General features: G+C 42.7%; 1 protein-coding gene across 1 annotated transcript in view; it reads right to left on the reverse strand.

The window, feature by feature from the left end:
* Positions 1–718: 718 nt before the first annotated feature.
* CARNMT1 (carnosine N-methyltransferase 1) overlaps positions 719–17,222 on the reverse strand; it is a 28,280-nt gene continuing 11,776 nt past the window's right edge. The window contains exons 4-8 of the mRNA XM_029055583.2: positions 16,106–16,246; positions 8,723–8,901; positions 7,287–7,400; positions 4,645–4,748; positions 719–3,633 (exon numbers count right to left, since the gene is read on the reverse strand). Of these exons, the coding sequence (XP_028911416.1) occupies positions 3,475–3,633; positions 4,645–4,748; positions 7,287–7,400; positions 8,723–8,901; positions 16,106–16,246 (697 nt within the window). The 3' untranslated portion in view covers positions 719–3,474. The remainder of the gene's footprint in view (positions 3,634–4,644; positions 4,749–7,286; positions 7,401–8,722; positions 8,902–16,105; positions 16,247–17,222) is intronic.

Below are 17,222 nucleotides of genomic sequence, written 5' to 3' on the forward strand. Positions count from 1 at the left end.
AAAACTGTGAGCCCCATGTGGGACAATGTGATTACCCTGTATCTACCCCAGCGCTGAGAACAGTGCCTGGCACATAGTAAGCGCTTAAAAAATACCATCTTCATCATCAACCCTCCATCCAATCAGTCAAGCAAGCAATGGTATTTATTGAGAGCTTACTGGGTACAGCAGCGTGGCTCAGTGGAAAGAGCCCGGGCTTGGGAGTCAGCGGCTGTGGGTTCTAATCCCGGCTCTGCCACTTGTCTGCTGTGTGACCTTGGTCAAGTCACTTAACTTCCCTGTGCTTCAGTTACCTGATCTGTAAAAATGGGGATTCAAAAAAATGTGAGCCCTATGTGGGACAATCTGATTACCCTGTATCTACCCCAGCGCTTAGAACAGTGCTCAGCACATAGTAAGCACTTAACAAATACCATCCTTATTATTATTACAGAGGACTGTACTGAGCACTTAAGGAGAACACAACAGAGTCGGTAGACACGTTCCCTGCCTACAGGGAGCTTGCTGGAGCCAGAAAGGGACCAAAGGCATAGCTACCTAAATTGGCCCACCCTGCCCAAAAAAGCTGTCCCCTTTAGTGCCAACCCCAAATGGGTGATCATCTCCTTTGGCCTCACAGAGTCGGTGCCTGAGGTCTGAATACGCCTGTACATACAAAGCACTTCAAAGAGGTACCCACTCAGGGCTAGCTGAAACATAAAAAAAAGTTGGCACTAAATCAAATCTTCCAGCGGAACTTTTTATTGAAACATGCCACAACTTCAAGTTAACACTGTACCAACTGCAAGCTGTACAAAAAAAAGCCCCCAAACAAAAAAGCTCCCACACGTGAAGTGAAATAGAATAATGGAATAGGACTTAAGGGGAAAGAAAACAAGTAGAGTGAAATAATTGGCTCTGGATTTAACCAAACAATGGAGATCATTTCAAAATAGAAGCTACACTGATTTTACTTTGGAACAAATTTTAATTGCAGAAAACAATGTAAGATCATCAGTAACATGGCAGATCCAAGTGCTATACCGAATGTGGCATTTCATCAGGTTTAGCATTAACATAGCCATGCTGTTAGGAAAAAAGAGATCACAGCAAAAGGATCGGGGCCAAACCACATGAAAATAAAAATGCCAGTCAGTTGCTTACTTAAAGTGTTTTCAACCTATAGGAACAATGGAGTACCTCGGCTCTTAATGGACTTCACTCACACCCGGGCTCCTTTTAGTAGTTAGTTCCCCTTTTATTTTTCACCTTATGAAATTAAAAGACATGAAACCCTGATTTCTGATTCGATAAAAAAGGGAACATTTCATGACATTCCCAGGAGCACTATTAAAAGACGCCGCCAGGGCGGAATAGGAAAAAGGGCCATAAACAAAAGAGTGTCAGTGATTAAATTTTAAATCCTGCACTGCTTTTCTGGTTTCATTCCTTAGAAAGGCAGGCTTAAAGATGTCCCACGGTATTTGGAGTAAAAAAGGTGAGACTCATTCACCAGCAAAATTCTCAGCATGTTATTTTATCAACAGGATATAGAATTAACATTCCAATAGACTTACTTGTCCAGGCCACCTAAAAGAGGATAAGATTTTTAAAAATACAAAGCAATCTTCCTCCAAAAGAGAACAACCAGAGGTAGAAATGTAAAGCGGCAAAATTATTTTATACTCCAGCCAACAGTTTCCCAAAACAGAGCTGTTACTTTTGTAATTATCTCAGTAGCTGCTAACGGATATTCAAGCTGTGCATGAGGAGCAAAAAATTCAACCCTAATTTTCAGATTCCCAACTTCCCACATCAGACCACACCTAAACTAACATGGCACAACTTTCACAAGTTTGTCATTGGTGTTTCAACTGCAGAAAATGGTTCTTGATAATCCAGATAATCTAGCCAAAGGAAAAATTACTCCAAACACTTACAAAGGGGAATCCTGAACACCAAATGAGTAAAAACATTCTCTTTTTATCTTAGCTCCTTGAGAATACTGAGAGGCCCAGTTCTTCTCAAACACAAGAGTTGCAATTCTTGCAACCACGCCCCACCGGGTTAAAGGAAAACTCTTGCTGCAATTCTCACCCATTCCAACACCACACACATGCACACAAGCTGTCTTCTCTTTCCACAGTACGCTAAAACCAAACAGGCTAGCATTGTCGGAGGACCATTTCCTAATTTCCTGACAAAATTCTAGCCAAAAGGCATACTGAAAACACATGCTATGGGTGGACTTTGTGTTTGTTGTAGGATAATTGTTGGGAGTCCATAAACATCCTGCAATACATCCAGCTCTCCGGTAATGCAAGGTTGTGTTGGTGCAAAGTCTCGCAATAACGAAAACTCACACTGTAGTACTCACCTGTTCTGATGCTGCACACACGCGCAAAAGCGATTTCTTCAGTAATATGGCACATCGAGCCTGGACAGGCTTTTGCATTGTTGGAAGAAGATTTTCTAATTCCCTAATTTCATTCAAGGCCAAAAGCTGATTGAAAACATGTGCTGTAGCAGGAACTGAGGGTATTACCACCTTTCTAATGGGGTAAGAGGTTAAATGAGTTGGTGCTTTTAGATTCAGCAGACATTCCAAAGTTTCCTAACAATTTCTGTTCTTGCTAGTTAAATTTAACACAGCCAAAAACATTTAGCAGTTTAATTTCTGAATTGTTCTGGTTCATATTTTATTTTCAGCACTGCGAGAGGCGCTCAGGGTGTCTGAATGTATTTTCTCATCAGTTACCCATTTGTTAATCTATCAAATTTGAGGGAGGGGGAATTGTGAATTATTGGGTTTTTGGTTTTTTTTTTTTAAAAAAGGAAAATCCTTTTAAAGTTTTTTTCTAAGCCATAGCTGAATCGGTACTAGATCTCTTTGTGCTAGAAGTTTCTTGAGGCCAGGGATCATATCTACTAATTCTACTGTACCATCCCAGTACCCAGTCCAGTGCTCTGCAAACACTAGGTACCCAGTAAATAATATTCAGTTTCAAAACCAGGGGAAATATTAGAAATTGTAATGTTAAAGAGAAATTAAATGCAGCACCTCATGATCCAGAGTAAGCTAATTCCCAATTTGGGATGCCAGACACGGTGCAGTGGCTCTCAAGAGCACTAGACATGAACGTTTGCAACACGTTTGACATGGCACAAAAAAGGGGATTATTATGGATCTAAATACCATTGAGTCATATGTGAAGCAGCCTTATATAAGGGAGATCTCAAAACAGAGATATCGAAGGAAGAATTTTTCTACGTATGACAGAAGGACATAAATCGGAGTTTCAAGGAACAAGAATATTTGAAGATTATTTTCTCCACTTTCACTCACATAGCTCATATATGCACGGCATAGTACATTTGTTTCGGGTAGCAAGACCAATATTAAGAAAATAGACACTCTATCTAAATCCTGTTAGGAATAAGAAGGCACCACTGATGTGAGGTTGTGTCCTGTCACTACCAACAGTTGGTTCTGTGTTATTTCTGCACTTGCTCCTTTAAGCCTTTTTTTCCTGAAGAGTCCTCTTGAGGCTGCTTCTCTGGTTTCCGAACCACGAACAACACACATTCATAGTAATATTTCATCATGGAGAGATCATTCACAGTGTATGTCGACAAAACAGATTCTTTCTCCATCTGCGGTGAAAGGACAACATTTTCAAAATAAAATATTTCACTTCTCCTCTACACTGTCCATTACTTTATTAATGAATATTTAAATACGATTCGGCAAAAAGTCAGTTGGGTAGTGGCAAATAAAAATACATCCACTACAATACTATCAAAATGATACTTAATGTTAGAACATTTTAAGTAAAGTTCTAAAACGCCTTATATCAATTTGGGGAAATACAGATGAGGCATATGGTCATGTGGAAATATAGTTCCTCTTTAGCCATTTAGTTTGACTTTCCTCCCCCAAAGAACCCTTTAAAAGGGTTACAGTTAGGGGCAAAACGGATTGCATTTAATCTCATCTTGTTTTCCATTGTTGTACTTGAGGTGATAATAGGCAAATGGTCAAAAGGCAGCAGCAACAGCAGGAGGAGGCTGCTAGGGGCAGAAAGAAGAAAGGACACAGCTAATCCAAGGCTAGATAACCAAGAATCAACTCTAATGGAGTCTAAGCATTCCAAATTCTGGCTTCCTTATCTCCTCTCCATTTGGGCACGGGAATACTCATTTACCCCTTCAGAAATTGAGAGTTTTCCTATATAAGCGATTTCGAGCTGTTTAGTGAGAGAAAACCAGGGCCAGACATTTTAACATTTACAGGCAAAGACGGCTGACAAGGGCAGCGAGGTGAGAAGGTGGGTGTAGGGGAAGGTAGGGCATCATTCTCCAAGACCTTCCCTTTCCCCTGCCAATTTTGTTCTTGTAAAACTAGCCATGAGTAACGAAGCTTGGTTACTGATGTGAATCAGTCGTATTTATTGCGGGCTTACTATGTGCAGAGCACTGTACTAAGCGCTCGAGAGAGTACAGTACAACAGCATTAGCAGACACGTTCCCTGCCCTTTACGAACTTACAGTCTAGAGGGAAAAAAAGCGTAACCCTTGTTCCCACCCCTCATCAAGCGCTGTGCTAAAATAGCATCAAGTACTAAAATTTCACAAACAAGTCCTCAGGCATCATTAAACCCATACCTCTATATGGAATCCATACTGCAGAACCACACTTCTTATATCTTCGTAGCTCAATTCTATAGAGAGTTCATTTGCCAAATTTTCAAAGTGGTACAGCAGAGGGCCTAGGATTTAAAGATCAACAAAATTTTTAAAAATTGCTTTCTTGCACAGATTCATTTTTCAGGGAATGCAGACTCTGGGCTTTCTCCTCTCTCTGTTTCTACAGCAATCTGCTTTAAGCCCTTTTCATTCATTCAATAGTATATATTGAGCGCTTACTATGTGCAGAGCACTGTACTAAGCACTTGAAATGTACAATTTGGCAACAGATAGAGACAATCCCTGCCCAGTGACGGGCTCACAGTCTCCCCACTAGCGCGGTAGAATCTTAGTGCCTGTATTCCTTATATAGCACCCTCGTACTTCATTCATTCAATCGTATTTATTGAGCGCTTACTGTGTGCATAGCACTGTACTAAGCGCTTACTTCATGATAGTATTTGGTTTTTTGTTCTGCATATGCTGTGAGCAACATACATGCATTCTGTACGTTAGGCACACAAGGCCCCTCTGCGCAGTACTGAAACACAGAGCTCCTGTGTTTTAAATAGAGGTTAGCTGCCCCTCAAACGGATAATAATAATCATGATGGCATTTGTTAAGCGCTTTCTATGTGCAAAGCACTGTTCTTAGCGCTGGAGAGGATACAAGGTGAGCAGGTTGTCCCACGTGGGGCTCACAGTCTTCATCCCCATTTTCCAGATGAGGTAGCTGAGGCACAGAAAAGTTAAGTGACTTGCCCAAAGGCACACAGCTGACAAGCGGCTGAGTCAGGATTTGAACCCATGACCTCTGTCCGTGCTTTTTCCACTGAGCCACGCTACTTCTCCTCCAAGCGAACCTCCTATTATGTAACAGAGGATATAAAGTTCGGCATGCAGCAGTCAGGTGACTCTTTGAGCACTCACGTAAGAGTGTAAGTCTCTTAGATTTTAAATCAGATATGCCCAAGTGCCTGGACTTAGGTATACATCTGCAGAGCACCACATATCGTAATTATCATCATCTTTTTTTTTTTTTAACAGCATTTGTTAAGTGTTTACTATGTGTCGAGCACCGTTCTAAGTGCTGGGGTAGGTACAAGTTAATTAGGTCGGGCACAGCCCCTATCCCACATGGGGCTCACAGGAGGGAGAACAGGTATCGATCCCCATTTTACAGTTGAGGGAGCTGAGACGCAGAGAAATTAAGTGACTTGCCCAAGGTCACACAGCAGACAAGCGGCGGAGCCAGGATTAGAACCCAGGTGCTCCGACTCTCAGGCCCGTGCTCTTTCCACTGGCCCATGCTACTGCTGATCTTCTCTCCTAAACCCACTCCTTCTTTTCCGTCTTTGTCAAAAATACCACCATCATCCCCATCCCAGGAACCCTCATCCTTGAAGTCATCCCTGACTTCTGACTATCCTTCAGCTCACATTCCATCTACCGCCAAATCCTGCTGGTTTCTCCTACACGACTCCCAGATCCATTCTTTCTCTCTATCACTAGACTACTGTATCAGCCCCCTTATTGGTCTCCCTACCTCCAGCCTTTTCCCCTAATCTTCTAATTCCTCTTCTAATCTTTGGGATCCGTGCAGCTGTGTGGATCACCTTCTTGAAAAGTCCCTCCACAAACATCCTCCTCAAAACCCCACGTCGGCTTCCCATTTCATTCATTCATTCAATCGTATTTATTGAGCACTTACTGGGTGCAGAGCACTGTAGTAAGCCCTTACCCATCTGCATCAAGTAAAACCTTGTCATAATTGGCTTCCAGGCTTCCCATCTCTCTTCACTCACTACTCTCTGATTCGCTCACTTCATTCCTCCCAACCTTCCCACCTCCATCCCACCGCTCACTCTGTTCCTCTGGCCTGGTACTCCATCCGTCCCTGAATCAGGCCTCCCCATATTCAAAGCCCCCACTAAAATCCAACCTCCTCCAAACGTGCTCCGCTAAATCCACAACATCCCAAGCTGTCCAAATCCACTTCCTCCTATTCAAACTACCCCTCAACCCCATTCCATCAACTCCAGCTGAGTATGCATGGGCAACAGAGACACGTCATCAGATTTAGCAATAGAGGCTCTTTTGGATTTTACGCGATTGGCTTCTAGACGTCCACAGTACAGTTGTTTCAGCTACCTTTTATTTTAAGGTAAATTTACAATCATTTACTTCATGATTGATCAGGATTGGTCAAGGTTAGGAAAGGCCAAAGATTCTGTTCAACTGAAAAAAAGCATTTACATCTTGTTTGCAGCGTCGTACGGAAGAGTTATGAAGACAGCAAACAAATGAAGGGAAAAAAATGCCGGCGTTCCTTTGTATCCTTTTAGCCTCGTTAATTCAAAATCCAAGGGCCTGGATAAAACAGGCCTTGAGAATAATAAGTACTGGAGTAGAAACTGAATTTCTGCAAACTAGGAAAAGATTTGATGAGCAAAGCTTTATGCCAATACAGTAAAATGTATAATTTAGAAAAGTTGCAGTTATTTAGTATAACCAAATACTCTAGAAAAATTAAGAACAAGATCACTGATATTTACGATATATAGCTATTTTCACTATTTGGAGAAAATATATGTCAACATGCTTAAAATAATTGAATCCTACCTAGATTTATCCAAATTCCTCCTGGCTTGAGTATTTTCCATATTGTGTCAATGTAGTCAATGACATTATGGGCTGTGTCAATGAAGAAGCAGGTAGCGATACAGTCCCAAGCATCTGCATCAAAACACAAGAAGGTCAAACAACTGTTCTGTATTTACTGAGCTCACTTTCTTGCAGGACAGCGATTACCCTGAACCGATTACAGCTGACGCAGTTAATGGTTACAGTTAATAAAGTATTTTTAAAATCTATAACAGCTAGGGAGTATAAGCAAAAATCACCTTAGCATTATTAAAAACAAGGCACCCAAAATTAGGTAGAATTATAGAAGAATACAGGTAATAATAAACTCTGAAAAGCAGAAAACTTTGAAAATCACTGATGAGACAGCTGAAGTTTTTTTTTAATATCATTTTTGTAATAATGTCGCCTTTGAATCTGAGTTTTCCCTACATTTAAAAATAAGGTATTATAAAAACAATGGTAATATTTGTTAAGTGCTTACTACATGCCAAGTACCACTCTCAGCGCTGGGTGAGATCATTAGGTTGGAGACAGTCCCTATCTCATATGGGGCTCACAACCTAGATAGGAGATTTTAGAGATTACGGATGTGGAAATTGAGGCTCAGAGAAGTTAAGTGACTTGCCCGAGATCACACAGCCAACAAGTGGCGGAACCGGGATTAGAAACCAGAGCCTCTGACGTCCGGGCCCGTGCTCTTTCCACTAGGCCACGCTGCTTCTCGTTTTACTGACGCCAAGTGAACCATACACATGTCAAATTTAAATTCCGGTTCTGTGGCCGTGTAGTCTGAGGTTCACAATTGAGTGATTCAGACTGGCTATGGGAGAGTTTACAGGCAAATGAGACATTTGATGTGCAACAGAAGTAGCAAGTGGCAGCCACAAAGGACAGTGGAGCTGTCCCCCACCTTCCTATCCCCTGCAGCATCCATCTAGGAGGAAAGGCTGAGAGGAGGATGAGGAGGAGGACTGTGATCAGATTCTTGCACAAGCAAGGCACCGGTGCCTCTGAGGTTGTATTGAACAACTTTTATTTCTTCATCCTGAAGAATGCTTACTATTGAATTTGCAAGTGACTTACTTTATTTAAGTTGTGAACAACCTCACGGAAGAATATTGGAGCAACCGATAGAAACTTCCTTTGGTTTTGTTTCATTAGAGGACACGCTTTATATCCTAGGCTCTTTTCTTTAGAGTGGGCCTTCCTGAAAACACGTCATAAAAATATTTGACCTCTCCTGACAGAATGTACAGGCAGTCCCCGTTTTAAAAGAAGCCAAGCACAGTCTACTAAAATAAAGACACAAATTAGGGGCCATTTACCGCTTTATATGACGGTTTCAAGAAATTTTGCTTTTTTTAATATCAAAGAAATCTTTACTCGCAAAATAATTTACACTTTTGACTTACTGCATTCTGAGTATATCTCCTGAAAATCCCCTGCTGTCATGGAAAAATTTGACCCAGAAGGAAGACTGTGCGGGTCAACATCAGGGAAGTGGACCGGTCGTATCTGATCAGCAGACCGTCTGTTATTGCTAAACTGATGAATCCAAGGGTAAAGTTTATATGTGTTAATTTCGGAACATCTGCAAAATATGAAAAACAAATTAAGGTTCATCTGGATAACTTTGGATTTGTCCAAAAATTAAATTTAAACACAAAGCGTTATCTTGTAATTCGATTTTTTGGAAGTATTAATGCTAAATAAATTTTCACTACTCAAAATGCTCACTTCTCAAATAAAGCTCTTTGAAAACTACGGAACTGTTTAAAAATATTCTTGAGGAGAAATCACCTGCCATCCCCACTTCCTCTCCTCCAATTCTCTCCTTGTTCCCCTGCAGTCTGGCTTCCACCCCTTCACTTCACGGAAGCTGCCCTCTCTAAGGTCACCGGAGTCCTTCTTGCCAAATCCAATGTCCTCAACTCCATCCTACTCCTCCTCGACCTCTCGACTGCCTTCAACGCTGTCGACCACCCCCTTCTCCCGGAAACATTATCCAACCTTGGCTTCACTGGCACTGTCCTCTCCTGGTTCTCTTCCGTCTCTCTGGCTGCTCCTTCTCAGCCTCTCAAGGCTCGGTTCTGGGTCCCCTTTTATACCCCATTTCCATCCCCTCCCTCGGAGAACTCATTCGCTCCCACAGTCTCAACTACCATCTCAAATGTAACCTCTCCAGTGCTGACCTCTCTCCTCTGCAGTCTCATATTTCCTCCTGCCTTTAGGACACCTCTCCTTGGATGTCCCACCGACACCAAACCCTGACACCGCCCCCGCCCCCCGGAATCTTTCTCATCACTGTAGACATCACTACCCTCCATCTTCACAAGCCTGTAACCTTGGCAAATATCCTAGACAGCTCTTTCATTAAACCCACATACTTAATATGACACCAAATCCCGTCGGTTCTACCTTCAGGGAACGTGTCTGCAAATTTGGTTCTATTGTACTCTTCTAAGCGCTCGGCAGACAGTTAAGAGGTCAATAAATACCAATGATTGAGCGATTCACCACGCTGCTGAAATATGTCCTTTCTTCTCCATCCAAATTACTACTCCGCTGATCCAAGCCCTTATCCTATACCGCCTTAACTACTGCATCAGTCTCCTTGCTGACCTCCCTGACTCCTGTCTCTCCCCACTTCAGTCCTTACTTCACTCTGCTGGCCAGATCATTTTTCTAAAGAAATATTTACTCAAAGAAGGACATCCAGTGGTTGCCCACCCACCTCTGCGAAGAGAAACTTCTTACTACCGTCTTTCAAGGATTCAATTAACTCTCCCCCTGCTATCTGACCTCACTGATTTCTGACTACAACCCAGCAGCCTACTCACTTCACCCCTCTAATGCCAACCTACTCGCTGTACTTCAATTTCATCTGTCTCACTACCAACCCCTTGCCTACATCCTCCCTCTGGTCTAGAACTCCCTCCCCTTTCGTATCCGACAGATCACCACTCTCCTCACCTTCGAAGCCTTATTAAAATCACATTTCCTCCATGAGGCCTTCCCTGACTAAGCCCTCATCCCCCTCCCCCCCTTCTGTCTCACTTATACACTTGGATCTAAAAGCAGTTGATATTCACGCCATCCTCAGCCCCACAGCAGTTATGAACATATCACTTACTTAATGTCTCTCTCCTCCTCTAGACTGTAAGATTCTTGTGGAAAGGGAGCATGTCTACCAATTCTGTTAAATTGTACTCTCCCAACTGCTTAGGGCAGCAGCATGAGAAGCAGCATGGCTCAGTGGAAAGAGCACGGGCTTGGGAGTCAGAGGACGTGGATTCTAATCCCGGCTCCGCCACTTGTCAGCTCTGTGACGTTGGGCAAGTCACTTGATTTCTCTGTGCCTCACCTCATCTGTAAAATGAGGATTAAGACTGTGAGCCCCATGTGGGACAACCTGATTACCTTGTTTCTACCCCAGTGCATAGAACAGTGCTTGGCACGTAGTAAGCGCTTAACCAATACCATCATTTATTTATTTGTATTTTACTTATAGTAAGCACTCAATCAATACCATTGATTGAAAATGTTTATCCTGGATAAGGTATGGATTTTTGGAGTTGAAAATGTAATTCAACGCATTATTAGTTTTTGCAAAAACGTGGGTAAATTTTAGGTTTAAATTTCAAGTTTTATTTTATATCTTTATTTTTACAATTTGCAGTCAACATCTGTACAACATATGTTTCTTTGGTAATCTTACTCCATTCTGACACTTACAGATTATTCAAATGGCTAAATGAACACTTTTACTGTCCTCTCCTAATTGTTCACTACAGGGCTTAGCACACAGGTGGCGTTCACTGACTACTACTGAATGAATGAACCTATTGATCAAAATAGCAATGTTATGACAACTTGCTTAACGCAGGGTATCAGAGTCTAACACCAACCCCAAATTTAGCAATATTCAAATTTTGGTTTTGAGGTTAGTGGTCTATATTGGAGAAGAATGATGACAAACAAAAGGTAAGTAAAAGCAGACCTCAGATGCCAGATATTTTATAAACTCCACAAACTTGAGTGGGGAGAAGGGAATTCCCAGAAAACTATTTATGATGCATTTCAAAATGATCAAACCTGCCAATCGATCAATGTTTATTGACTGCATGCTGCGTGCAAAGCACTGTACTAAACACTTAGTAGTAATAATTATGGTATTTGTTAAGCGCGTACTATGTGCCGAGCATTCATTCATTCAATCGTATTTATTGAGCCCTTACTGTGTGCAGAGCATTCATTCATTCAGAGCACTGTTCTAAGCACTTGGATAGATACAAGGTAATCAGGTTGTCCCACATGGGGCTCGCAATCCTAATCCCCATTTTCCAGTTGAGCGAGCTGAGGCGCAGAGAAGTTAAGTGGCTTGCTCAGGGCCACACAGCAGACACGGGTCAGAGCCGGGATTAGAGCCCACGTCCTCTGACTCCCAAGCCTGGGCTCTTTCCACTGAGCCACGCTGCTTCTCAGCCGTAGGGGGCTGCCCGTCGGAAGCTTACAGTTTGCAGGGGGAGACAGACATTAAAAAGAGATGAATGAGAGCCGAAATAGGGTTTAAGAACTTTTACATAAGTACTGTGGGACGGGGGTGAGTATCCAAGTGCTTAAGGGGAACACGGCCAAGATCATAGTCCACGCAGAAGGGAGGGTGGATAGAAGAAATAGTTTCCGATTCTCATTCCTCTGCGATGGGAATGCTACCACCTTGGACCTTAGACTTCTCACTGCTCTCCCCGCCCCCAGCCTCTCTCCCCTCCAAACAATCTATAGTTTGTTGCTACGATCAACATCTTGGTGTCGCTCATCTCACGGCTTCTTTCTCCTCAAACCCCTGCAATACTTTCCCATTTCAGCAAAGAATCAGAATGAAGCAGTGTGGCTTAACGAATAGAATGTGGGGCTGGGAGTCAGAAGGACCCAGGTACTAATCCTGGCTCTGCCCCTTGCCTGCTGTATGACCTTGGGCAAGTCACTTCACTTCTCTGGGCCTCAGTTACTTCATCTGGAAAATAGGGATTAAGACCGTGAGCCCCACGTGGGATATGGACAGTGTCCAACTTGATTAGCTTATTTACCCCAGTGCCTAGTACAGTGCCTGGCACACGGTCAGCACCTAACAGATACCCTGAAAAAAAAATCCCTTGAAAAAATCAGCTTCAAGGCTCTCCACCAACTCCCCCACATTTTACATAACCCTTTCCGCCGGCTACTCTCCAGCTTAAGGTATCTTGTTCCTCCCACTCTCGACTCTCCTACCTGACCCTTCATTCTCGCTGGTCCACCAGCCTGGAACTCTTTTGTCCCCCTAATCCGACAGAATACCGCTCTCCTAAATCTGCATAGTGAGTACAGCATGGGACTGGGATTCAGAAGGTTATGGGTTCTAATACCGGCTCTGCCACCTGTCTGCTGTGTGACCTTGTGTAAGTTCACTTCACTTCCCTGGGCCTTAGTTTTCCTCATCTGTAAAATGGGGATTGAGACTGTGAGCCCTACGTGGGACAGGGACTGCGTCCAACCCAACTTGCCTGTATTCATCCCAGCGCTTAGTACGGTGCCTGGCACAGAGAAAGCACCAAATACCATAATCATTATTATCATCATTATCTAATTCATTCCTAAAACCTAAGTAACACCAACCCTTCAGCCAAGTCTAACACTTATTCATACCCTCTCTCAGCACTTAGGTACATATGCATGACAGACCGCCCTGTCGACTGATTCTGATCACCTCATTTGTAAGTATTTTATCGTCTGTGTCCCCCGTTAAGAGTGTAATCAATTAATCAGTCGATGGTATTTATTTGAGTGCTGTGTCCAGAGCACACAGGTCCCAGATCCAAAGGTAAGCTCCTTCTGGGCAGGAAACCGCTCATACTTCTGTTGTACTTTCCCAAGTGCTTAGTACAGTGTGATGCACACAGTGGGTGTTCAATAAATTCCTTTACTACTACTAGTAAATGTATTCCCAAACATATGTTGATTCTACTGAAGACAGTGGAGAGATTGACGATTTGTCAAACGAGGGTACAAAACTGGTTAAGTAAACCATGGCAGGATTGGGATGGAATTGTAAGACCTCACAAGAGAAAATATGACCACGATTTTTTTAAAAGCACATTTTGGTGACTCCAACCCTCATCTTTAAAAGAAGAGAGAAGGAGCATGGCCTACTGCAAAGAGCACAGGCCTGGGAGTCAGAGGAGCTGGGATTAGAACACACTTGTTGGCTGTGTGAACTTGGGGAGGTCACTTCAACTGTGCCTCTGTTATGTCATTTGTAAAGTGGGGATTAAGACGGTGAGCCCTTTGTGAGACAGGGACTGTGTTCAACCCAATTAGCACGTATCTGTCCAAGCACTTAATACAGTAAGCGCTGAACAAAGACCACTGAAAGAAGTGGAAAAAATCGGTTAAATCTTGAGGGCTTTCTGTGTGCTAGCCCAGCACAAAGCATCTGGGCGGGTACACAGAGGTAAGAGACTCTACACCTCGGCCACTTGTCAGCTGTGTGACTGTGGGCAAGTCACTTAACTTCTTTGCGCCTCAGTTACCTCATCTGTAAAATGAGGATTAAGACTGTGAGCCCTACGTGGGACAATCTGATTCCCCTGTGTCTACCCCAGCGCTTAGAACAGTTCTCTGCACATAGTAAGCGCTTAACAAATACCAACATTATTATTACACAGTAGCAGCAAGTGGTGGAGAGCGGATGGTCTGGGGGTAGGGCGGGAGGGGAGGAGGGTTCGGAGAGCAAGAGTTAGCAGGGGTAGTGACAAGCCGTCTGGAGGAGACGCATATGGTGCCATCACAGAGGGTTGTGACCCTTTTTTTTTTTTAAATCCTCTGACAGTTTGAAGAATCAGCATCTTAACCTAGCAGAATGTAAAGATGGATCAGCTCCTTCCAAGGCATTTCAGGAGATGCACCCATTTTTTGGCTCCTGGAGTAACCGCAATGAGTTCAGGTGCCTCATCAACTATCTTACTATACACACGGAGTAGTTTGTTCACCTGACAGGATGAGGTTATGATTTCAAGCTCCTTTCTGCTTCCCATCAACCTACTCCACTATTTTAACCAAACCCACCACCTGCAATTCTGGTTGATCGTGACTAAATGGGGAAGGCTAACAGAAGTAAGAAGCAGCATGGTGTGGTGGATCGAGCACGGGCCTGGGAGTCAGGAGGTCCTGGGTTCCAATCCTGGCTCTGCCACTTGTCTGCTGTGTGACGTTGGGCAAGTCACTTTACTTCTCTGGGCTTCAGTTATTTCATCTGTTAAATGGGGATTGAGACCGTGAGCCCCACAAGGGACAGGGACCGTGTCCGACACGATTTGCTTGTATCCGCCCCGGCGTGTAGCACAGTGCCTGGCACATAGTAAGCGCTTAACAGATATCACCACGATTAAATAACTGTATTGAGTTACTGTGATTCCTCAATAGAGTAACGGGTGTTCTGGTAACTGTAGCGAACAGTTTATAGGAGTACTGCTGTAGGGTCGCTAGAGCTTAGATGCTAAAATGTCTTTTTAATCTGGTGGTAAGAGTAAAAGATTGAGAAATCATATAATCATAGGTGCTTTTCCAGGATATCTCAATACCTCACTGTGTATCAGTGGATCAAGTTTTAACCCACCCAACTACAGCCTCCTTCTCTTACTGCAACCTAGGGTGGTCCTTCTCTTTCCGGAATTGGGAGCCGTGGCAGCTCTCAGCAAAGAGAAGCAAACGAGAAGCTGGGATGATGGGGCCACAGCTCATTACTTCCCTGACACTGACAACCTTTCTCACTCTCTCCTTAATTGGCTCCCAGAGGCCACAGCGAGTCAATATATGGGCTGGAAGGTCACTAATGCAGTATCACCCTAACAACTCATTTGGTCTAGTTGAGGCTACGGCTGTGCGGTTCGAGGAAAACAGTCTCCCTGATTCTCTTCCATCCCACGGGCTTCTCAGTGCTGCGTGAGAGGGCCACAGCAATATCAGAAGAGCAACCAAAACGTGTTGCTTCTCGGGGAGAATAAACTATACTGTCAGACATTTTCAAGTGGGCTAGTGCTGACAAGCTGGACACCTATTATCTACCCATCACCCTCCATCCACCGATCCTAACGACAATTTTTAGGTGTTCAGGACAAGTGGTGATTTAAACAAGTGCGCTTTACCGCTCACGACTGAGAACTTTAAAATGTGACTGGGGTGGACGGGTGTTTGGACTATGCGGATGGGCTTCACGTGAGGTTGAAGCCCAGTACCAAAGTGAAGATGCTTGAAGAAAGTAGGAAGAAGATGAAATTAACTGCAAAGAATGCGATTAAATCTCTTGACAAGTGTTAATGAGAAGATGCCCACTGGGAATTAGGTTCCAACATTTGCAAAACCTTATAAATTAAGATAACCCCATGATTTGCATTTTGTACATACAAGTAGGAAACCAATGCATAATTCTGAATGAATTTATCTCTTTTCAAATACAAGTCTAATTCTGACTTTTTTTTCCCTTTGATGTAGGCCCAAAACCCAATTTTTAATAAAAGAAACATTCAACACTACTTCCCATCAAATTAAAGATTACTTTTTTTTTTTTTTTTAAAGCTGTAATGGTTTAGATTATTCTCTTTAACACATACACACAGTGATTTTTTTTTTATCTGAACAAATTGGGAACAAGGTTAGTTCAAAAAAAATCTCAAGTTTGGATCTTAGAACACAAGTGGATTTAAGCAACCTTGGTTGTGGCTTTTGATGTACAGATATAGAAAAAAATTTTTAAATACCTGTTGAGGACAAAGTTAGACGAAAAGAGCATAAAGAAACTCCATTCGTTTCCTTGGCAAGCATAACCTAACATAGCTATTTCCCAGGCCAATCTTCCTAATCCAGCACCAGGAACGAGAATATTTACTTTGGAGGTATCCCTACAATGAAACAAAAATAAGGCAATTATAGCCACCACTGTTCTGGAAATTAAACAAATTAGCAATATATTTTAAAAAAATAACTTTATTTATTGCTACTCAGACAATAAACGCACCTGCCTAGAAACGATGCCGTAAAAGGTTAACAAGTGAAATCACGCTGTATTTCACAGGAGAATTCGCAAATAGAAAATGGTAAACCAAAAATATTATATGAAATGAGAAACTTATCAAAACACGATTAGCCAAAGATTATTCACATCAAACAGAAACTTAAAAGTTATAATAGCATCCTTATCTATACAAGAAGAACCTTTTTTGGTAGTTACCAGTAACAACAGGTTTAAATTTTGTTCACGAAAAAGACGAATGAAACTTCTGGAAAGTGCTCTGACTTCTTCAAAAAGCCTCTATTCTTCTAACATTCAAGCAAGCTTTTACTTCTCAGTCATTAGAAAATCTTCCACCTTGGATTATAAAATATGAGGGTTCCCTCAAATCTCAGAGATGACTTTTCTAGAACAGTTATCTTACGAAAAAGGGAGACCAAGTGACACGTAAACCAATCTGGAAAATGAGCCGGAACTGTCTTTCATTAGCACCTTAGGTTTTCAGTGACGAGCCTTGACTATTGACAAGTCTAGATTAAACCACCTGATCTGAGCTTTTAATAGTCTCCGCTACTACCCTACAACGATATGACCCTAAAGAAGAGGCATATTCATCGACTCCCGCCCCCGCTATTCACTAGAGCAATGTGTTTGTAGATGATGAAGTGTCCCAGAAAAGGAAAAAAAAAAAAAAAAAAAAAGGCCGAGAAGCTGCCGAGGACCCGATTATAGTACGAGTGGTTTGCCCAGCACCATTTCAACTCTCTTCCCTGTCAGTCATCTTCCTGCAGGAGCCCCGAGTGCAACAAGCAAGTAGGCAAGCAGGGGTGCTGCATGTCACAGAGTACACACAAGGGCTTATTACG

This window comes from Ornithorhynchus anatinus, chromosome X5, assembly GCF_004115215.2.
Source record: "Ornithorhynchus anatinus isolate Pmale09 chromosome X5, mOrnAna1.pri.v4, whole genome shotgun sequence".
In the NCBI taxonomy this organism is placed as follows: Eukaryota; Metazoa; Chordata; class Mammalia; order Monotremata; family Ornithorhynchidae; genus Ornithorhynchus; species Ornithorhynchus anatinus.